Here is a 24,361-nt window from a genome sequence, read left to right as displayed (position 1 = left end):
TTCTTAGGACTATGCAGAAATATCTCACAGAGAGGAGTTAGGACCCATTTGCAGTGACAGAGCAATCAGATGGGTGGTACAAAACAGTTAGAGCATGGGTCAGATGGGATCCCACCACACAGCTCGAGAGGACTTGAAATATGGACAAGATCACTGGGCCCTGAGAAGTTGTCACTCACTGTTTGAAAGTCATCACCATACACTCAGTAACAGAACCGTTAGACACGATACTTCAACCTGACAACAGTGATGCAAGAAGCGACAGACTATAGCCTGTGGTAGTTCACACAAAAGGGCAAGAAAATCCAAACTCGAGAACAGAAACATTTTTCAACATACATAGGAGGCTTCTGCAAGTGCATGATTTTGAATTAGGTCCTCCAGAAGAGCCACATGGTGTAAATCATGACCACTACCAGCACACGCAAGACCAATCTTGAAGAAACAGAAACTTCTGGTACCCCTCTTTATGCAACTATCTATCAGCATGCAGGAAAGACCCTTCCAGATCCCACTGCCAGCTTGCTGTTGGCATCCTTCAAAGGCCATCTAGATCAAGCTCTTAGTGAAAGGCAAGCAAATTTGGGGTGGTGGTAGAGTGAAGACACGAACAGTGTGATAGTCACAGCAACTAAGCTGCAGGTTTCATTATGCTTAACACTTCACTCATGTGTTGGCTCATTTTCCTCTGCCTTTTATCCACTTTTATTTCATGAAAGACACCAGTTCAGTGCTTCTGAGCCCCCTAACTCCTGTCGGGGAGCCCACAGAAGATAACAGCCTACCAGTGGTGACCAGCTGGGTGGGAGATGAGAAGTGGAAGATTCCAAAAGAGCTTTGGGACAAAGACTCAAGTGTTTACATAAATCCTACTATACTGCTTCTCTACTGCAAGCAGTTTGCCATTCCTAAAACGGTCCCCTTGTTCCTTGGCTCTTACACAATTGGTAAAGCTGGTGGAAGACAGTTTTTTCTTCTTGATGTTAAACCAACCAGCTCCTATACCAGAAATTACTTGGCTTACCACAGTCTAAACCAGGCCATGCCTTGCTGTAGCTAAGATCCAAATGGACACTTCAAACCAGCTATCTCCTCTACTGTTACAATAAGGTGCAGTGCTCAGAGCAGGCGTGACTTCAGCACTACAGGAAAGACAACAGAGGTGAGTTTATTACTTCAGGGCAATATCCTCCACTATTGCCCTCCTTTCAAATGCCAATGGCAGGCTGAGGACCAGCCTCCTGCTGTCCTCAGAGTGAATCAACACTCCTTTAGAGGGGTGAGGCTGCTATCTTAGGACACTACAGTTCCACTTCCCACCTCAGGGCATGAGCTTGCATCCCCTGAGTGACACCTCCGGCCTCATCCGGGAGGAGTAACAGTGGAAGCTGAACCTGGTTAGAGGCATCTGCACCTGGGGCTCTCACCATGCAAGAAAGGTCCATCCCTCTCTGTCCCTCCCCGCCCCCGAAAGCAGCCCTTTGAAAGGCAGGTGAGGGAACAGACACCGCTCTAATTGTAGGAGTGAAACCTGGCATCCTCCTGCCCATCTACCTTTGCACTCTATTTCTGATTCTCTTTGAACCTCTGGTACAGCTTGTCAGGTCGCTGCCCTCCTGAGAGATCAGAAAAAAAATATGGCAGTGATTACTATTGTACACTGATTTGCAAGCTGGAATAAAGAGAAACAGAGAGAGACAGAACAGCCTCCATGTGTCAGGCTATGAAAGGGCTGCGACTGAAGCCGCCTGAAAAACAAACCCTTAATTTAAATGTTAATGAAAGTGCTGAAGAGACATCAGAGGCTTTAGTTTCTCTACAAGAGGCAGAATCACCAGGTCCAGAATTTATGGCCCCCTTCACCTCCCCTCTCCCCTTCTCTGCTCCATCAGCCAGAGAAGTTAGGAAAGGAAAAAAAACCCTAATTTTAACATTAACTCCACACTTCCACCCTGGGATGCAATTGCTAAATTATCTGTTGGCAGGACACTGATCAAAGGTAGAAAAACAAAGGCACACTGCACAGCCAAGCAAAGGTAAACAGCAGCCAAGGTCTGGTGAAGTTACCTTCTCCCCCTGCGAATTTAAAAGGCAAAGAGAAAATGATCACAAACTGGAAATAGAAACCTCAAACCATAAGGCTACCAGCCCCCTCAACTAAGTTTCTTCTGTCACATCGATTAAACAGACATGGATTCTCCTGTGCAAACCAAGCAGCACAAGAAAGATGCTTCCCCCAAGCTTTCCGAGACAGACTTTCCCCTCAAGCAAGGGGAAAGATGAGAAAAAAACTGCAGGGGGAGAAAAAAATTCTATACGGAACACAGCTCCACAGGATTAGAAACAGATGTCTGGGTTCCAACTTACTTAGCTACTGCATCCCAAAACCTGCTCACCTACCGACAACCACTAGCAAACCAATTCACACAGTCATAGAAAATATATACATTAGAGTATTGGCCAAAAGTGACAAAAAGGGAGCACATCAGTCATGTGAACTTTAGAGGGCAAAGGAAAGAAACTGAAGAAAGGTAAGTTGTATAGTTTCTCAACTTATAGAAGTGTTTGCATATGTGTTTGTTTCTAGAGGAGAGGGAAAAGGGATATGTATGTTCACATGTTGACCCATGTGAACACGACCATAGTCATTATCACACAATTAAGAAGGTAAAACAAAGTCGTCTTCCTCCCATCATCAACGGAACAGTCAGGGCACATGGATAAGGCACAGGCATCATTTTAGCTCCAGAGGGGAGAAACTGATACTTATTTCCTGCTCTTCAGCTTGGGGGTGAAAAAGCACCAAGTCAGTTATGACTATTGCATATATCTAAAAACCCGCATCCAGATCACTCTCTGAGGTCAGTAAGAGGTGGTAGTTAACGCCACCACTAACTCTGAAAGTCCACCCTGGAATCTCACAGTTGAGCAGGTTCTTCCTGCCCCTGCTTAAGAAACAGCTGCAGGTCAGAGTCCCCTCTCAATTATTCAAACTGATCAGGCTCTACAGAGATCCCCAAGGACAGCAGAGCTATTGCTGCCTGCTATTTTGCTGGCAATGCAAAAACCAGAATAAAACCCAGTTACTTGTCCCAAGTCCTAGCAGGCTCAGAGAGGTTAACTGCGCAAAGCTCGGTCAAAACAGAGCATCACTACAGCCAAGAGCTCATCTTAATATGCAGTAGGAAATATGTGCTGATAAAAGTGGAGCAAGAAGTGAGGTTGGGAGGAATGTTATCAAACATTTTAACTGCTACACATTAGGGCTTCAATTGTACAGTTAAAACCACTGCAAAGTTGTTCTGACTCAAGTGGGTTGTTTTCCTCTAATGCAATCTGCAAGATCAGATAGTTTCACAAAAAGTTTCCAGATAGCCATTAAAAAGCAGCCCTCAAAACTAATCATTTTGACTATTCTCAATGGAAGAGAGGCCCATTCAGTCAAGGTGCCTGTCAGTAACCCTTCTCTTCCTTCCTTTCCCCAGGAAGTTTTAGATATATGTTTTACAATTCATCTGAGGTTGTCCACAGGGGCAGAGGTCTTCCCAGATATTACACCCCCATAATATTCCATGGGAGAGGCAATTAGGTTAACAGAGATTGAAATTAGCATTTTAAAATAGAGGAGTCAGGTCTCAACTACAACACTGCATAAATAGAAGAGATAGAGCAAGCCTGGCTTTTTAAATTCAACTGCTCACAGAACTACTCATTTTCCTTTAAATTAAACATTCAATGCAGATAGCTAGTCTTTGGTACAAACTTTCCTCCTCTCCGGTGTAAACCTGCACTTCACCAAGGCAACATGTGCAAGGAGAGATCATGTACTGCATTAGACCAATGACACAGTTGGAATAGGAGAGATCGCCTTTTGGGCTTACACACCCAAAGCACATCTCTGCCGCAATAGGGCACATTACGGTTGCCTGACATTGCCCCAAATTGCACCAAAGGTTTCCTAGCTCGCTATCTACAGTTGCACACTGAAACCCATTTTTGTACCACCATCTCTTTTCTTGGTTTAAAATCTGACACACTTTGAGAACAACATGGGAAGACCAGCTCTCGTGATAAATATTTTAAAATCTAAATAGCAAATGCCAGTGGCCAGACCCAGCAGGAGAAGCCATGTTAGATTTGAATACTTTTTTTAATCCAACACCAAAGAATTTCTGAATCAGAGATTAATAGCAAATTTAACACCAAGGTCCGCTTTTTTTCTTTCCCTTCCAATTTACAAGCTTCTCTACCATTACAGAAAAAAATTGCAACAATTTTCCCCCAAAATAAAGGAACATTTCAATAGTACAACGTGTATCATAAGCCCTGTGTATCTGCAGTCATAAATGCCAGGCAATTGGACCTCATTTTCTCCATAAACCTATCCCTCAAATTAGAAAGTGTACAGTGGTCACTTCTCTTCCCTGGCTACTGCCACCTCAGGGAATCACAAAGCATGAAGGTGCCACTATTGCACTAGAAACCCCTGGGTTTGCCTCACTTTGCACGTTTGAATTGGTCCACTGCACTCAGGCTTGCCCTGGTCCCTGAGCACACATAAGTCACTGCAGTAAGCACCAGTAAATGAAAGTTTAACATCTGCATGACGCAGAGTTCAAAAGGCAAATGAACTCGGGAGGAAGGGGACTACAAGCAGCTAAGAAACGTGGTTTAGGGTACACATCCTCTCTGTATGTGCAACTTTTTACTAATCAGTGGAGAAGGACAGCTTTGGAGACCAATTAAAAAAGTTGCCGGAGCAAGCTTAGGCACCCTATTTTAAGGATACTCTCAGACCCTTCTCTAGTCCCTGATGTGACAGGCAATGTGGGAGCTGCTGTCCCAAGTACACCGACCAGTACAGCTATGCAGAAGACCTGCTGAAAACCCAGAAGGAACACAACACCTTCTCCATCCCCGCTACCCTGCTGGGTACTGTTAGGGATCCCCGAAGCAATGAAGCTCCAATAACTCACATGGATGTGAAGGCACTTCCATGGCTGAAAAGGTTCTATGAAGGACTAAGTACAGTTCTCCCCGGCAGAGTAAGAAGAGAAGATCCAGTAATCTTGGTACCCTTTTACCTTACTTAATCTCCCTTACGGGCATCATTCTGTTTGCAGACCCTCCGAGCATGCAGCCCAGCATCACTACACAAAGACCAAGGAAGCCTCCGCCCTAGCTTAGCACATCTGCAGGAGGATCTCAGTAGTGCCACAAGGGAACTGCAGACAAATCAAAGCAGAATATCCAGAAGAGATGCCTGAAGCCAGAGGAGCCGCACTTTAAAAGCGCAAGTCTCTGAAGCTTAGTTTGGGCGTACAGGCACTGCCCATTAGAGCAGCAGTCCTGCAGAGCAGGACTACAGCAGACATTGCAGAAAACCCAGCTGTGGGTCAGGAGCACATGGGATACTTTCTAAGGAAGCTTCACACAGAGGGAGATATCACTGAAAAGCAAGAAGAAAAGTTTCAGTCCCGCCCATTAACAGCTGAACTTCAGTAAGAATACAACCCTGACTATTCTAGAGAGTCTTAGTCCTGGCAAACCTCCACTTCAGGAAACTGCAGCCTCTCCAAAGCACTTTCAAATGGCTAGAGCTAGAGGAGCCCTCCCTGCTTCTACCCCACCGTGCACAACTGCTTTGAGCTGTTCCTGAGCTCTGTGTGTCCATAGTAGAGAGAGCTGGCGTGTTCTCAGCAACAATGGGCCAAAATATTTAGGTGGTCGTAGCCTGATTCTACAGCAGTTCTACACCAGACCTATCCGCTCTTATGGAGAAGCTCTCAGTTTACACCAGCACAAGTGAGAAGGGAGAATCAGGAGGGCACGTCAAATGTTTTGGAGGAAGTGGAGGTTATAGGCTACATTCAGCATCACTGAGGAACAAATGCATCCAAGCTCCAGTGAGAAGGATGGGGCCTGCAAGGGAGGAAAAGCTTCACACACAAGTACATAGAGAATGCATACGAGTGAAATATGGGCTCTTGCAAATAAAACAGAAACCACAGAGCTCCCCAAAGCAGACCTTCCTAGAAACCAGATATTATCTTTTTGATACTCACCCTCATTAGACAGCAAGTAATAAAACCTATTAGTAAAAAATTCATCTCCCCTGCCCCTTGCCCTGGCCCTCCCCCACCACATGCCCTCCTGCTCTGATCCTCTCTCTCTTCTAGGATGGCTGCGATTTGTTCTGAGAAGCGACAGGTTTATAGGTTAGCCGACACCTTCTCTCTGTGGAATTTTAATTAACTTCTCCCATCGTCAATATGTTAAGGAGCAGAGTTCCCATTATACGAGGTCAGCAGCGTGTTTCAGGCCCTGCTATATCAGCCGTCAAATTGAAGAATTAATGACGTGGCTAATTGGCTCTAATTCTCCACCCCCCCTCCCCAAAATATGGAGGGGAGTGGGGGTGGTAGGGTGGGCTAGCGGAGGAGGCTGGTACAGTCCACAGTCTCATAAAAAGTGAGAGTGCACAATTTAAGCCCACTTGTTGATGGGGTAGCTGTTCCACCACCTCCCATTCATCACTCTGCAGGGAGTAAAAGGGGGGTAGGGAGACAGTGGGTAAATATTGTGACAGAGAGTGTGCACAAGCGTGCACACCAGGGAGAAGAACACTGTCCTGACAAGAGGCCACCTCAGTAGGTCATCACTTAGGAGTAGGAAGCAGCATGCCACTGGGTTCTAACCAGCCATGGTGCTAGAGCCAGAGCCTGTCTGCTAGAAAAGAGGCCCTTGCAGCACAGAAGACAGCAAGGACTTCTATTTAACATCTTGCAGCAGCATTAACACACATGGCACTTCTTCAAAAACACCACCTGTCTCAAACATTCAGAGCAATGGGACGAGGGAACAGCAAAATCATAGCAGGCCTTGAGGGTCATTTCCCTGATAATGCCATTAGCTCCGTACCGCTAAGTTTCTGCTGCCTGCAAAAAAAGGTTGGAAATCTAATGAGGACAGCAGTTGTGGGAAGTATTTTGGTTTTGCACAAGCCTAAAATTCACTAGCTGCAGATACCACATGGACAGCAACAACAGCTCTTCTTCCTCCCCTTCCTTGAGGAAGGCTGAGGAAGAATCTCTTGCATGCAGAAGACCAGCTTAACAGTGCACCAAAGAGACAGATCGTTGCCAGCCACTGGAAGATTCTAACAGCGAGAGTTTAAGTTTCTCCGATTTTCACTTCCTCAAGAATAGAAGCACTTCGAAAAACACCCTGGAAGACACTGGTGTAGGTACTGCCCTTGCCACCCACGCTGAAGTTGTAGTTGTAGCATTACGTCCATACTAGAAGCACAGGGCTACAGGCAATGGAAAACATCATCCCCAAATTCCACTTCCATCTTACCCAGTCCAGCACGATCAATTTACCAAGAAAACTGAGCACTAACTACTGCACACAGCTCCAAGATAGCTTCCCAAGCAAAAAAAAAGCAGGGACTTTTTTTCTTGGTATCTCTTCTGCCAAAGAATGAGAATACAAGCTGGCATCTTTACAGTACAGAAAACCTCAAGAGCATCCAGCTCATAGCTTCTAATTAACAAGGCAGAGTAAGTCAGAGAGATCACTCTGCAAGTAAGAATGAACAGGTCCCACCTGGGACAGTAACAGGAATGCAGGGCCATTTTCACAGCCTCTTTATGAGAAGACCACTCAGCTGTTCTGGGGAACAAAGACCATATGCTCTTTCCTGAGCTCCTGCTGCAGGCACAAGCACCTGATCAGCCTCCACCCACATCAAAAGTCCCTGAAATGTCACACTGGTGCCTCAGAGAGATTTGCAGACACACAGCCTATCCAACTCCTTTACTTCTCTCTGTTGGAAATTGGGAATAAAAAGATGTCAGTTACCTTAATAATGGGCTGATAGCAATGGACCACACTCGATCCTCTGTCTGCACTGTATGTAGACACTGCCCAACTCTGCCCGTGGACAGGGACCAAACCTAAAGAGAGAGATGCACATTATGCCACATCACCCAGAAGGTGAAGAAGGTAGGATGCACACTGCTAATGTTGTGCTGGAAGAGCTGCCAAAACTGCCATGCTCACCTTCCCTGAGATCCTCTCCTTGAATTCCCATTACTTATTTTTGAGGAGCAGAGCCTTCAATCACTGGCAGAAACAAGCACTTAAAGTTACACGAAGATTCAGCTTATGAGTATGACCCTCGAACCCACTGGTAACAAAGAGAGCACCCCCATTATCACATGTTCTCTAGGGCAGCACTCACAGAGACCTCTCATCTTCTGTAGTTAAATAAACAAGAAGTGAGATTTATTCAAATATCTGCTGTTCTCTTGAACAGTGTGGGAAGACTCTGTACCATCCCTGGAAAACTTCCATTCATATTATCTATAAAATTAATCATTCGCTATCCTGTAAAATAGTTTTTTATAAACCAACCCCCTTTCAACCAAGTTTCTTAAGTGTACACCAGGCTATTTTCAAACAGGTCCCCCTTGCTCACTGACAATGTGGGAGAATCTCTTCCCTCCCCCATCTGTGCATACATGCACATCCCCTTCCACCAGTTCACCACACACATCCCTTTATTTCTGGGTCCTAATGAAGTCCCCCAGATTCTTGCCGGGGCTTCTGCTTGTGCCCCTCACTTTCCCCACCTTGCCCTCATTCTTGGCCCACAGGACTCGAGCTCCCCAGTTCTCTGTAACAGACCCCCAATGTTTCACTTCAAGACTTCAAAGCTAGGAGTGCCCTATTTGTTTGTTTGTTGATAATGCCCAGGATTGCAGGCTATTCTTGTCAGCGGGGAATTTAGCACCTAGTGTCAGCAAAAGCAGCAGAAAAGCTTAACTCTTAAGGCATCCCTATCTCCTACAGGTTAAAAATATTGCTCAGAGCACACTATCTGGTGCCTATCACACAGGAATGTACATTAGCAGCTCTTCAGGGCTTAGTCCTAATCAACACTCAGCAGAGCTCTCAATAGCTTAGACACTTAGAGCCCCTTTAAAAGGCTGGTAGGGATTCCCTTCCACCCTCCAAGAGTCTCATTCACGCAAAACAAGGCAGCCTACAAAAGAGATGATAAAAAAAAAAAAAGAGGTGAACATCCCTAGAGCCTATGCTGTGGGGAGCACTGGGTGGGCAAGATCTCACACTAGCTCCAAGAAAAACAGCCTTAAATTCCCCTCTGGCCTTCAGGAATTTGTTCTCAAGGTCGGGGAGGTCTGTCCTCTGGCTGCCAGGGAAGCAGCAAGAAGGCACTCTCCCAGCAAAGAGGTTCCACAGAACAGAGAGGAGCAGCCCTGCTTAAGTGTGAGACAAAACAGCATCAAGGCCTTGCTCCCAGGAGCCAAGCAGCATCCCCAGTGCCCTTTGCATCTGAACACTGCTCTGCTTGGGAGTGATTTTACCCAGGAGTACACCCATACAGAGGGACCAATGAGAATAGATAGGGTCATGCTGCTCAGCAGCCAGTCAGTTACCCATTACCACACACTTCCTATAAAACCTTGAAAGATACATTTAAGTCTTTCTTTGCCCCAACTTCCCCTCTTGCAAAACAGGAATAGCAGTTTTTCCTCTTACTTCCATTAATGCTCTACGATATGTACCAGGGACCAAGAGTATCCATCAGCCTACCTTGAGCAACAGCCAAAGCTTTCAATATACAGCAACCACCTCCAACAATGAAACAAGTGGTTGTGAAGATGCTGCAGGTACTGCATCATGCTACCAGGACAAGGGTGAAACACCTACATGGATTTTCCTAAACTACTAAAACAGAGCTGCTTACAGCTCAGGACAACAACTCTCCAGCTTCATGTAGGAACAGAGCACTGCCAACCAGATCCAGAAGGACAAAAATCAACAGTCCTGCCTCAAAAAGAAATAGTCAAAAATTATGTGACAGGATTCAGTGATGCCAGCTGGAAGAGAAAAATGGGAGCTAACAGTATTCAAAGTCTAATTTTACTCCTGGTTTGCAAACCAAAAACCATTAAAAAAACCCACCACACCAAAACCCACAAACCCCAAATAAACAAGCCACAACCCCACAGATTTGGAAAAGACATCATGCAATCCCTTAAAAAGATCAAGTATACAACAAAGAGCACGTGAAGCAGCACCACATCACAAAGCAAGGATGTGCTTGAGATACATACAGCAAGTTTCAGACTAACTGGCATGGATCTCCACTACAGTGATAGACAGATGTACAGTGAAAGAAACAAAACATCAGCTACCACCTTCTGCAATTCCTAGTTTAAACGAGCAGCCGACATCATAAAGTACTGCCAAATCTCTTTCTTAAAAGCCTGGCACAGCAAGCATCTTTTCAGAGACATCAGCCTGTGCCAAGATACCCAGCACTTCTCCTGCAGACACAAAAGACAGGGCTCACAACAGTTCTGCTGATACTTAAACATTCATGGCACAAGATCTCTGAGGTCACCTCTGCAGCAGCACCTGCAGCATCTGGAACACCACTGCTCACCTTTGCTGTTCTGTCCCGGGAGCCGCTGACAATGAGGCCACCTTGGAAGTCCACACAGTTCACCTCCTGTTCATGCGCAGAGAATTTGACACTGTAGGAGCCATGGATCTTGTGAAGGACAATATTTCCATCTCTGAAAAACAAATCCCCAGGCAAGAAGTCTTTATCAGCTGCATCTCCCTTGGCCAGGCACCTTCCATTAGTGCTTAGGAGTGCCACGAAAAGACCAGGACTGATTTCTTATGGGAGCTGAAATTCACCCTCCACTCCTCACATATCACCTGTTCTCTTGCAATCCCACATCTGGCCAGTCAAAGCCTGATCTGCTGCATATGAAAATTTTCCTGGCTATCTTTCCACCCTCCACTTTGTATTAAGCTACAGAAACCAGCAGAGCAGCCATTCCTCCTCCTACTGCTCTGAGCTTGCCAGAATCCTGGCTGGATGCTGAATGGCTGGAGTAAGGGAACAAGTAAGGGGTCATTCTCACCCATGTCCAAGCCTCAGTTTTTCATTCATTTCAGTTTTTCATTCATTTCAGAGCAGCCGTGCAGTGTATTGTGCTTTGAATTAACTACAAAGACATTGAGACTTTTTTCAACCAATACAGTTACTGGGATTTTAAATGCATGCCTTCATTTTCACCTGAATTTTGGGCTACAGTTCACAGAGGAGAGTCTCAAGATACCCAGGGCAGACAGCCATGCTTGCATCTCCCAATTCTGTGCTTAAGTGCTGTGTATATTAATAGCTAAAACTTTATAAATAGCAGTTCTGTCATTTGCTGTAATTGAAAAAGGCCAGTCCAAGGCAAAATTAATTGGAGAAGTGTGTGTGCACGAATGCTTGGCAGTTTTCCCCCTCTCCACAAAAATAAACATATACTTGTCTCTAGAAAGCTTTATGCACCCCTCCAGTTCCAGTTAACCAGCAGTTCTGAATATTAGAACACAGTCTAGCTACTCTGACTCTTAACAGGGAAAGAAATGAAAATTGCACATCAGTCAGGATTGTCTGATCAGTCAATCCTGATTAAACAATCCTGTGGACATCTACACAAGTTCAAAAGAGAAAAGGACACTTTATAAAGTCAACAGCATGAGACTCAGCTCCTCCACTGCTGCAGTAGAAGCTTTGTCAGGACAGAACCAAATCATAAGAGACAAAGCAGCAGCAGTTGAACACAGCCAAGTATGAGGACACTGTGTAGCAAGATTGACCCCTCTGCTCGGGGCTGGAGTTACACAAAACCTTTCAACTTCACTGCCACACTCCTTGGGTTCCTTCATTCACCCAACTTACCCTCCTCCACTGACGATGTGGGAGTTGACAAGAACAAAGCGACATACGTCCTCCTGGTGGCCAGAGAAGATAGCTTGAGGATGACACTGCAAACCTGTACCGTCTGGACAGAGCTGGTAGGCCTGGATGTTCTCTGCTTGAGACAGGTAGAGATACTCACCATCCAGCTCCATCCAGGGCATCAAACTGCAAACAGACAGCAGGTTGGAGGGGTGCAGGGGTGGCGAAAAGAAAACAAAACAAAAACCGTCACACACAAAAAGAAAAAAAAGATTGCATATGTAAACATATCAACAACAGCAAATGCCCACTCAAGAAAACTGTGAAGTTGGAGCTGCTGGTCACATGCAAAAGCAGGGCTTAATATAGTAGCACAGCTAAGAAGTGAAGCTTCTCCAGCAACATACAAAGCAGATCACATTGCTAGCATTTTTCTAACCAAGAGCTGAAGAAAAGGAAGCATGGAATCTCCGAAAGAGAAGACGGCCAAGAGTCTAGTGAGTTTAGACAGAAAACACTTAAGGCTCCCTGACCACTCTTCATGAGCCCTGTACTTCTTAAGAAACCAGACTATCAGGCATTTGTGAGCTATGCCGAGCATTTCTAACAGAGGCTTCAATATGAGGCTCTTGGTGCAAACAGTCAGTCTTGATCCTCCACATTATTTGCTGATGCCCAGCAGAGACCACAAAGCTGCCACTGATTCACACGTGTCTGAGCAGGGGAGCAGGTCACATCAAATAATCCAGGCCTTCCTACAGACAAAGTCCTCCACCTCCTGCATTCTCTATATGCTAATACATAAAGCAACAGGATAAGCCTGAGGCTATCCAAGAACTTTGCGCTCATCATGTAGAGGAAGTATTTTTCTACATTCACACCTCTTCCACTGCTGAGCCAAAAGCAACTGCACAGCAGAAACAAGCAAGAGGACAAGATTGCTTATTAGAAGGTTCCTGCTTGCCTGCATTCATCTCCAATAACAGGCTTTTAGTCATGCGGACAAAGAAGTTGAGCATAGGTTACAATGTTCATCTGGGACTTGATCATATGCATGGAAAAAATAAGAGGCATCTTTGGAGCAGCAGCTTTGGTCTTAGGCACTTTGATTTCCCCTTCCTTCCTCCACTCCTACGCAGTCCTCTAAAAGCAAGTGAATATCCAGCTTACCTAGACTACAGCCTGTTTCTGTGGCTCTCCTCCTGCTGCAGTTTAGCTTTTTACCTTTTTCTATGGCTTCTTCACAAGGAGCAGTAACAAATTTGAAGCAGGATAAATGAAAATTAGAGGATGCAGTTTGGATGGTGGCCTCATTAAATCCATCCTTGCCTTTTCACCTGTGAAGCTGGTTTAGTAATGATCTCTAACATCCACAGAGCCTGTCTTCACAGATGGTCGCAAGCACTTCAAAGACAGGTATACAACCTACACCAAAAACCACTCTGCTCATTACAGCTGTTCCCAGGACTTTAGACAAACATTGGCACATTATCCATCACTTAAATCTACACAGCACAAAGAGGCATGAAAGCTCAGTTCTTCAGCATCTAACAAACCATAGCCTTTCTCACTTCTCCTGTCTGATGATGTGAAGGCTGAAAATTTAGATGTGCTGTTCAGACAAGACATCTACCTTATGCTTTGCTTTGAAAGCCAACTACACCTTTGCAAGCAAGAATTAAACAACAACCTCCTCTCATTAGTGTCAAATATGCATTTTGTTTTAGCGAAGGAGGGAAGCATAAGGTAAGAGAATGAAGAAACATAAGGTAAAAGAATGGAAATTAGCATTTTAGATTTATACATCCAAATCAGGGGTGAGCATAAAGCACGGCAGAAAAACCAAGCACTTTGAGGGGACACAAATCCACATCTGGGGTCAAGGTATGCTCATTGTGAGGGCGGGACAGAAAATTGCTCATAGTATACAGCAATAGACAGGAACATAGCAGTTTGAAGTCTGTAGTAAAGATTGCCAAATCCAACTAGAACTGCACAGATCAGAGCGATGCCAAATTCAGGCTCCTGGTAAGAGAGGAGCTCTTGACTCAGTGAATCTCTAGGGCAAGACAGCAACTCCAGCTACCCCACATCCAGTTAGCGAGCAACATCCAAAACAGGCCCCCATCATCACTTGTAAGACGCCATGGATCACAAGGAGCAACAAACATATCATTTCAAGGCACAGACACAAACCCAAGGCCCCACAGCGGCTGACACAAAACAAAGTAGAAGAGAAAGTAGCCACTTGCTTGCATTTCCATCTCAGGACTGTCTCCCTCCGGCAGCGTCCATGCCTCCAGTTCTGAGATACTTTCACCCTTTCCTTCACTGGAATGCCAGATGCTCTGCAGACAAAGAAAGAAAGATGAGATTAGCAACCAGGACTGATGCTATATGGACAACAAATGCACTCAAGCTGGTCACAGGTATGCTCTCACTCTGGTTGCACAGATGATGAACTGGCAAACATTGATGGTGCCTGAGCCACACTAGAGCAAGTGCACTCGTGAGAGCTGACAAGAAAGGATCACTGAGCAGACTGGGTGCTTATCAGCAAAGAAAGCCATCCCTGATTATCCCTAGCGTACAAGCCTTAAATCTGATCACGACCTGATCTAGTATGCTGAATGCAACACAGGTTCGGACAAAACGTAATCAAAACAAGATGACATGGAAAGAAACTACCAGAACAACCAGAGAAACAGGACATCACTCTTCTAATAGAGACTAAAGAAAGCCAGTTAAGATAAGGACAACACCATACAAGAACAGACGAAGGAAACACTTGTCAGGAGAACACTGAAACTAGAAGCCGGAAAAAGTGTGTCTAGCCAGAAAACTAGTAAAGAAACTGCTCCAGACCCTCACCTGCCTGACAATCACATAACCAGATACAATAATTAGAAATCAAGCTATGTTCAAATTAAAAATAAAATTCATTCATCTGTATAACCACCCAATGCACTCACGGCCCAAGACGGACTATCTTTTGCAACAGCTCACCAAAGGATAGAGAATTCCACCACATTGCTGGAAAATTCTCTACTTACAGTCAGATGAAATTACTAGAAGAGAGACTGTAGTTCATAAGCAGTTGCTGGGACACAAATCAAAGTTATTGGGACAAGTTGAGATCAACACAGCTCAAGAGGTGACAAAAGGTAGGTACCACAGAGACCTGGGACCAAGGTCTCTAGAGTCTACATTAACACACCCAGTTCAAGCAGCTGTTCAACATCTGTTTTGCTTTCATGATCCAGAGTTGATTAAAGAGAGGGGAAAAAGGCAGCTTTAGCTCCCATCTTTCTCATATCATGAACTTAATTATTCAATATCCTTGACGGAGCTGCTTAGGTAGAAAAGATGAGAAAAGTACAAACAAGAAGAAACTCTTGAAGTCGTCCTTTGTAACTAGGAGTTGTGAACCACTTACTAGATTACAAGAGTTTATCCCCCTTTCACGCATTTCTCAGCAGCCAATGTTCCCAGATGCATAAGATGAAGGGAAGATCCTTGAGAGATGGGGACTGGTACCCGACCAGAACCAGTCCCCTCCTCCCATCTCTACCATGCCCCCAACCCACTTCCCAAAAGTGGGATTTTTGGATACTCTGTCATTTTTAAAACAAAGATTAGCTCCCTGTAAATAAACATCTCATGTGGTTGTTAATGGGTGTAGGAATCTCTAACCTGGCCCTGGGGCCTGGCCAGATTCTCATTTTCCCAGCCTTCCTTCCATAGCCTCAGGCTCCTTTTTTTCTGCTCACCCTTCCCTCCCCTTTTCTATGCTTTCCGGCACTTAGTCACCATTATAATTTGACTGCATTCCTGGGCATGTGACCCATTTTAAACAAAAACCACACACAGAAAAGCTTTTCGTCCCCTAGAAAGCTTCGCAACTATAAGTTTATGATCAGTAGAGGCACACCAAATAAAACTGAATTTAGGAAGCTACAAACTCTTTATTTCTCCTAATCTTTTAAAAAATAAAAATAAAACTTACAGAGTTAGCCTACGCTACAAGAAGAGGAATTCCTTTTTTAAAGGGAGCACTTGCAGGAGCTCATGGGGCCAGACAGCATCTGAGATGAGGAATGCACAGCACTGAAAAGTCAGGTCAGGTCCAGCAACCTCCTCATTGCTTATTACTCTCCCAGACAGAGTTCAGGCTCTCCGCCTACATCCAATTCCATTCACTACTCCAAAACACTTCTCCCCACACTCAACCCTCAGTTAAGTTCTCCCCATGTACAGATTTTAAGTCACCAGCTTGCACAGTGATGGAAAATGCACTTATGCTACAACCCCCTCCCAACGCATAGTGGCCCAACCAGACATCCTGAGCTCAATGCACAAACCCTACTAAGACTAGATGTAATTTCCAAGGCTCTGAAAAAGGTGAATCCAAGGTCAAAAAAAGCAGCCTCCATCTTACACTGTTGGTCACTCTTCTAGTTGGGGGCAGGCCTTGATCGTCCTGCTGCTGAAAAAGGAATTTCCGAAGAGAATCACACATTGGCTTGGCCCTGAGTACCAGTTCACTACTGCAGTTACTCCTGTAACAGACACCTCATTCTTTCACACAAATCAACAGTTCCTGTCTGGAAGGGGCAAGTGTTGGGTGGGGAGGACTGGTACCGTTTTGGGGGGTTTTGTTTGTTTTACTGTTAACAGACATATTATTCATCCAGCCTGCCCCCTCCATATAGCAATTCTGGATCCAGCTGATTTAAACATGTCTTGGAAGTATCCACCTTTTGTTTCCCAGACATTTTATTTATTCAAAATAGAGGCTAGAAAGGGGACAGAACATATGGAGGCCATGAGAAAGGGGATGTATAAATTGGACTGATACATCCCTCCCCTTTGCCAATACCAGGACAGCAGAGACTGAACTGCAGTGATTTTCAAGTGTTGGTCAGAGACATCTGACCCCCTATAGCAGAAGGGAAGTTAAATCAAGCCCACTGATGGAATCAAGTGCTGAGATATAATTTGCTTTGATTCCTCAACAGCACCCCCCAGAGCAACTCCCAGAATACATCAAAAAAGGTGATGAGCATCACTACAATGCACGAGAGTTCTCAAATCTTAGAAAGTTAAAAAGGGCATCACTGTATAAACATAATCATTTGACAAAAAAGATCCTTTGCTCCCCTACAAAGACTATTTTGCTTCAATCATGATCAACACACTTTCTCTACATCCAAATCTTTAAGAATTGTTCCATGATGACCTGAGACAATCAACAGACATCACACATCTGCACTGAGTGGTTGACTTAACCAAGTACCTCTCACTTCAGCAACTGGATTGAACTAAACCACCTTATGAAGACAAATGCTATGTAAAATGCTGTGGAGGGACCACTATCTACCAGCCAATGAATACCTTGACCTTTCTTAGTATGGAATCCAGCAAAATACTAAGCCACATGCTTAAAATTCAGTACATGCTTAAGCACTCTGTGAAATCAACATCTTGGCATGCATGTTCTCAGAGAAGCCACCCAACAATAAACTTCAAGACTGCTGAAGGCTGACTCACTGAGGAAGGACTGTCATTTTTACTAGGACCTACACAGCCCTGCATCAGAAAGCAACTGAAGTACAGCCCAACGTCCTAGAAGGATGACAGGAAACACAGGATGAAGGAACCAGTGAATACTGAATGTGAAAACTCAGTGAAATTCAAGCAAAGTGTTCTTAAAGCCCAGAGTCCATTATTTTACCACCTCTGCTAGGCCGTCGCAACTATCAACAGCTGATAATATTACATGATCCAGAACATGCAAGCCTACCTTTGTTACTAGCTAATTAATCCAAAAAGCACTCTATCAGGATCCCAAACCATACAGTGCAATATATGACCTGAGCTACACATGTTTCCAATTGCATGCACTCCTCATGGAAGCTCCCTTTACAAAGGCTTTGTTACACTAAGAGAGAGAAGCTGAACATTTCTTACAGCCTGAGAGTTAGTTCCAGGATAAAAGCCACCCAAGCAACCCATTATAAAGGATTTTTCATTTCCCCCTTCCTACCTCACCCCACCCTACAAAAAAAGTTAAAGTATTTTGCTCAAATTATGGATTTCCTCTCTTTCTTGGCAGAGTTACCAAAAGAAATGTAATATTCCTTCTGGAGCCCACTTCCCAGCTGCTGAAGTGAGAGACTGGGACTATCCCTCCAAGCACCATTGACCCAGGTGACCTCAGCCACCATGGCAGTTGCTGGCCTGGGCCCCAAAAGAAAGCAATGAAAGAATCACTCAGCCAGAGACTAAGCACATCTCCTCCTAAAGCTTCATGTCCAACAGCTTTTGCCTTCAGTGATCCCTTCCCCAGCCAAAGTCCTTTGCCACCAGAAATGGTATCTCTGCAATAGCAAAAGCTTCTATGCTTTACTGCATCCCGGGGAGATTTCTACTGGTCATCTACAATTTCAGCTTGTGCCGAAACAACGGTGCCTGCAACAACATATACTGTGTTACAGAAGATAACACCAACATGTCATACTGTGTATTTTCCCAGCTGCATGGGGCATCCTAACCCACCAAAGTCCATCACATTTTGCTACATTTTAAATGCTGGAGAGCTCATCTGGAAATGCAAGTCTGCAGAGAACTGCTGAAACAGAGTCTCTTCTGCGGACAAAATCTGCTGTCTGCATAAAAGCTGTCACCAGCCTGCCTCAGGGCTGACTGGAAGGGTCATACAGAGGAACAAATAGGTCACAGTGGCTAAGCCCCACTTTCAACCTTGGCCCTGTGGCAGGGTTGGTTAACATGGGGACCAACTGCACTTATTTGTGTAATCGGGACACACCTGTTGAGTGGCAGGGTCTCAGTGCAGTTGCAAGTCACAGGCCACCAACAGACAGCCAAAAGGGAAAAGCTATTTATGTCAGGAGCTCCTGTTGCTGTCCTCAAGATGTTGGCTAGCTTTCAAAATGTCTCTTCCAGGACAAAAATTCCACCTGAATTCCTTCTGCACATGACCCTTATTTAGCTTACCGCCAGGTTCAGTCTGTCTTCTGTGCTCCCCCCCTTCCTATTTGACACAGGTTCATATAACTCCAAGATGGAAGAGAGCTCTGCTGACTGTTCTCTCACTATTCCTTGCCTCCTTTGGTGTGTCTACGCTATCTCAGTTAGACATTATCAGGCTGTGCAGGTTTACCGCTCCACCTCACAGCTCTTGTGAACGATTCACCTGCATGAAGAAGCCAGAGACTAACAAGAACCAGAGGGGCAGGCAAATTTCTGTACACACAGCAAAGTCACACACCTTCACATAGGCTTCCCCCAAAAAAAAACCAAACCATCACCAAGACTAAGCCAGACCACTCTGCCATCAGATGCCCCCTCACTTACAAGTGATTGCAATGTGAACATGGCTAGAAACTCCAGGCAGGGTTTGGCCTCTCTCAGGGACTTATGTAGGCTTTTTGTAGACGATATCTGGGCTGCTTCAAAAAAATGCATAGCCCTAGGAAGATCTAAGAAAACTTGCAGCTGCTCAATAGTTGTCATGTATATTCTAATTTGAAAGAGTAGACTGTCAGGGTAGTATTTGGATAGACTGAAATAACCCCTAGCTAGTTCACTTATGCAGGTTACAGGGATAATAGCAACAAGCACAACACACTTTTTAAGCCCTGAGCTAGATAAAATTCTTCTTCCTTGTGAAGATTTTAAGGGGAAGGTAGGCAGTCGTGAAAGAACTCTTACAAACAATTTCATATTCCCAGAACAAGAAGCAGTTTTGATATTGTGGAGCTGTCCTGGCAGATCTGTCCTGCCCAGAACTAACAGTTTAAGATGAAATACGAACAAATCTAACAGGAGTTTCCAAAATCCACTGACTTTTCCAGCACAAAGCAATAGCTGCATGCCCTTTTCCAGGCTTTTGCTGTTATTGCAATATCCTCCCCAGAGTATTCCCCTCTGCGTCATCTGCACCAGTTCATTGCCTACTTCATTTTGGACTTAAAAGTAATGAAACTTTGGTAAAACAAGTTTTAAAAGATGAAGGAAACTGAAGCAGCTTTACACGCCCTCCCCCTCCAATACCAAAGGCAGAGGTCTCCCATGGATTGCTGCAGTTTGTATTTTGACTTGCATAGATTGGCCATTTCCTGCTCCAGCAGGTGTATATGTTTTTCCAAGATCTGGAGAAAACACAGCTTTTATTAACTCACAGAAATGCTTACACAAGCGCTTAAATACTCAAAAGATGATAAATTCATCCATTAATGAATCTGTTTCTCTGAACTGGAGAATATACTATGATCCTAGTGGGCAAGGCAGAACAAGAGAGAAAAAACATACTGTGGAACATTTCTATATTTTGACAACAGCTATTAATGTATTACAAAGAGCACATTGTCAAGCTACTTAGGTTGCAACTTTTAACTTGCCCTCTAAAATTCCTTTGTAACAAAGAGGAAATAAGTTTAGCCCAGCTGCAACTTTATTCCTTTCTTCCCTGCTTTAAATAAAGAACCACCTTGCAATGAGCTCTTCGCCTCTCCAATTTCTCCAGTCCAAGGTGGTCCAGCAGGCAGGCACTGGATGAAGGCTTAAAGCACCCTCTGCTATTCCTGGCTCTGACACTGACCTGCTGCACAGAGGGCAGCTTGGCTGACATCTCTCTGCCTCTGCTTGCCCTCCCAGCCCTTGTTTACCCTGGCTATTTAGGCAGCAAGCTCATCAGGGCAGACACTGCTCTTGCTGGGCCTGTACAACAGCTGGCAAAACAGACACAGGCTACCAGACACAACTGTAATATCACTATACTCACTAAAAACCCCAAAGGCCGTAGCCCAGCTACAGTTTAGCTGCCAAAAGCGTTCTTAAGCCTTAGCTCTTCTGTGATATGCTGCCATGCATTTTTAGAACAAAAATGCTCCATTCACCTTACGTCACAAAGACAGGGCTCAACTCTTGCTTCAGCTGCTCCTATGACTGAATGAAGCAAAAATCCTCAGCGTAGGGACTATCTTTTTACCATACCCATGACAAGGTCTTGTTGCGGTACAGGTCTATACATAAAATTAACATGACTATAGAGAAAAAGTGTCAGCCTGACATAGAAAGACTTGTAGGACAGGTGCCAAGAACCACATCCATCTAAAACCACTCTATACTTCCATAATACTGACACAATATTCTATTAAGCATTTGCTTACTGCTGACTCAAAGCAGAAACAGCACATTTTTCACAGTAAGAATGTGCTTTAAGAACCCTTCCAAGTCAGGTCCTGCTGTCCCCAATATACAGTAATTCACACTGACATGAACCTAGTGATTCCTGCCTCCCCCCAGGAACAAAGTTTACAGAAACATTGCTCAAAGCAAATTTCTTTCTTCTTCTGCAAGCGTACAATTGAATCAATACCTTAAAAACTTAACTTCGCTTACATCCACAGCCCCCGATTAGCTGAATCTGACAATCTCATATTTGCCCTTTCTGGTAATGTTGTGAATATGCCTTTCAGCGTAACAGCTGGTGTCTATGATTAATTCCACACCTTCCTTTGACAACATTAGCAAACCAATTTAACATTTTTTAAGCCTAAGTACGTGTCCCGAGATAACCATAGCTGGCAATTTTTAAAGGTAGATAAAGGATGAGAAGTAGATCATTTTAAGAACTAAATCAAATCATTTCAGCTATACTACAATTTCTCTCTTCCATGCTGCTAACATCTAGGGTTTTGCAAACAGTTTCTTCTATATTTTCTCTCTTGCCTATTTCAGCATAAAAAAGTTTTATAAGCAAGCTGACTGCACAAACAGTTGTTTCACATACAAGCTAAAGCCTGTTCCCTCTGATCTTCTTGTTGCAATTATCTGAAGATATACCTAACAGAAACAACATTTTAAAGAAATGGTGTCATTTTCAAGTTAATCACCCTTTTAAAAAAAATGGTTAAGTGGGGGAGGGGGGATAAGTTTCACAGCTATCTTACACTCCAGGCTCAAATTTACCCCTATTTACAGAGCATTAACAGATGGCTTATCAAAAACCATTTACCAGCAGAAATTATCAAACTATTCTGAGATGGTTTTTTGTTTTAAACAGTAAATACTCCCTAGACTAGTTTTTAACTTATGCCAGCCTCCCAGGGACCATCAGTTTAAGATCTAATGTTAGAACCATGCATGTTACTTCATTAAGTACATTTACCATAAATGGTTCCAGCTTTTGCTTTCTCAATTGCAGACAGTAGTGCACAAAAACCTCTTAAAAGCAAAAACCAGTGCTCACCTCATGCAACGTTATCCAGAATGTGCAACAGAAGCTTCAGCTCTTGAGCGAGTCAAAGCCAAGCTTACAAACTTAAGATTTACTCTATATCACTAAGAAAGCACAGTTATCAAGAAGGTCCAGCTATCCATCACCTTCATCATCATTCTATTTACCCAGTGATATTTTAGCTTAACTACCTACTCAGCTCAGATTTAACCTTCAATGAGCAACATATCAGGTTCCCACTTAGAATTACTATCAGGAAGAAAGACTCCGTGCCCAGAAGCTTACCTCAAACCTCTCCCCAACTTGTATCGGTTAGTCAAATGAAATATAGCCTCTCTCTGCAAATCTTACTCCCTCAATTGCAAGAGCAGCAATCTTGGAGATTGACGTGATCTTGATCTTGGAGACATGCATGAGGAACAAGTGGTATGGAAGAGACATGGCTATTTAAAACCCTCAAGCTGCAGCAGAGACTATTAAAGTCTTCTTCAGCTAAGTACAAATTTTACAGCTGTACCACAACTCAACACATGCACTCATGCTGGTTCCTCTGGAAATGTACAGATACTCAGACCCCCCAGTATTGCAATACGCCCTTATCTTTTATCTGCTGTCAGAACTGTCTGCCCTACCAAAGCAAAACTCCTGCAACTGCCCCCAGATGCTGGGTCTCCACACTGGGAAAACTAGTGCTTGGCTTTCAGGTATTCTCCATAAAATCTGGCAAGCTATTTCGAAGAATTTAAGATTATCTGAACCTTTCATGAAATTAAAAGTAATTAAAGAATTCATCCTCCAGGTATATATCTCAAGGTTCCTGCATAACCAGCTTGTAATGTCACTTGGTGTGTTACCCATGATTGAACTCCCTAGGACCAGGGCAGCGCTGACCAATGCTAAAAGCAGCACTCAGTACTAGAGTTCAAAGAAAACTTGAAAATAGGCCTCAGCACAAAGGCACATCCTAGAATTACTAAAAAAAACCTGTTCATAGCAAACCTAACAGCATTGAAATCCCTGGGAGCTTATGATACTCAAGCAGCCTTCCCTTCACTTAAACCCTCTGACCTAGCAAACCTCTTCTGTAGCTGTTTATAGACTTGCATTCCTCTGCAGGGGGAAGTGGTGGTCCTTACATACACTGCACCTGCTCTGCTGTACACCTGATCCCTCCTGCAACTGAAGGGGCACAGTATCACCTTATTCTTAATGAAAAATACAGAATTTCATTTCCTCAGGAGACAAAAATCACATATCACAGTAGACAGAGTCCAACTCACAACCATTTTACAGCGCTTATTCCTGCTGACTTCCAAGGGAACCATATTTAACTTTCAAGCTGTGAAGACTGAACAGGTTGAAGTGCTGACTTGAAAACCCAACACAAGGATTTTCAGCACCACCAAAGTTCTGCTCCTGACAGCAGGAACTATAATTGTTTCTCTAAAGTCTGCGCTATTGGTGAGATAGCAATATGAGACAGCAAAATAGGCCTCAAAGCCTGGCATCCCTTCTTTTGATTCATGTCAACACTGTGTGTGTGGAAAAAATACTGTGGCACTGGATGACAAACAAGATCCTGGGCTAGCAGCTAAAGGGAAACGATAGGAAGGGATTCATAGATCCTAAGAACACAAACTTCCTCTTGGGAGCCTTAAAGTAGCAAGGAAAGCCCACATTGTGTGGCTGCCTGAGTGGTGTTTCATATACTAGGAAATTTGAGGGAGAAAAGGCAGTCTTAAGGTCCTTACCAACCACTGCCAAAGTCCAAGCCCCAAAAGCACTTCATCTAAAAAGATGCTGGTATCACACACAGCAAAGCCAAGAGGGCTCACACCTATGATGTGCTGTTGAACCAGGGAAAAGAAAAAAAACAACCCTGTCCACAAAACTTCAAAACCCAGAAGCCATGAAGAGTTCAAGAGTCACTTCCTCTGTGACAACCATCACCAGGGATACCAGCAAGCTGCTCTGTGAGCAGGAGAATCCAAGATACATGTATTCCTGGGGCTCCCTGCCATGAAGGCTCTTGAGCCTAATAACATATGTAAGCCCACTCTCCAGCTTTTCCCCAAGACACCAGCCCAGGCCTTGCTCCCTTGCAGCTTCCCCTCTGAGACATCAAGACCGTGGCAGGGGCCGCTTCTCAGAAGTGGGGAGGGAGCGTGAGCACACTGGAGTCACCCCAGCTGCACGCGGCGGCTCTGTTTCCTCCTGCTCCCACCTCCCCTGGCTTGAAGCCTCCGACTCTACGTGTTTTGTCAGAGGGAGTTTGGGCGACCGACGTTATCTGGAGAGGGCCTCAGGCCGCAACGCTT

At 44.4% G+C, this 24,361-nt stretch overlaps 1 protein-coding gene across 1 annotated transcript in view; it reads right to left on the bottom strand.

Annotated features, from left to right (window-relative positions):
- The window catches only part of FBXW4 (F-box and WD repeat domain containing 4), a 63,329-nt gene that overhangs the window by 38,210 nt on the left and 758 nt on the right, over positions 1-24,361 (bottom strand). Inside the window, 4 exon segments of the mRNA XM_059821215.1 lie at positions 7,864-7,958; positions 10,478-10,610; positions 11,780-11,965; positions 14,032-14,127. Of these exon segments, the coding sequence (XP_059677198.1) occupies positions 7,864-7,958; positions 10,478-10,610; positions 11,780-11,965; positions 14,032-14,127 (510 nt within the window).

This window comes from Gavia stellata, chromosome 9, assembly GCF_030936135.1.
Source record: "Gavia stellata isolate bGavSte3 chromosome 9, bGavSte3.hap2, whole genome shotgun sequence".
Lineage (NCBI taxonomy): Eukaryota > Metazoa > Chordata > Aves > Gaviiformes > Gaviidae > Gavia > Gavia stellata.
Note: the sequence above shows the minus strand (reverse complement) of the source record. Positions and strands in the feature narration are given on the sequence as shown.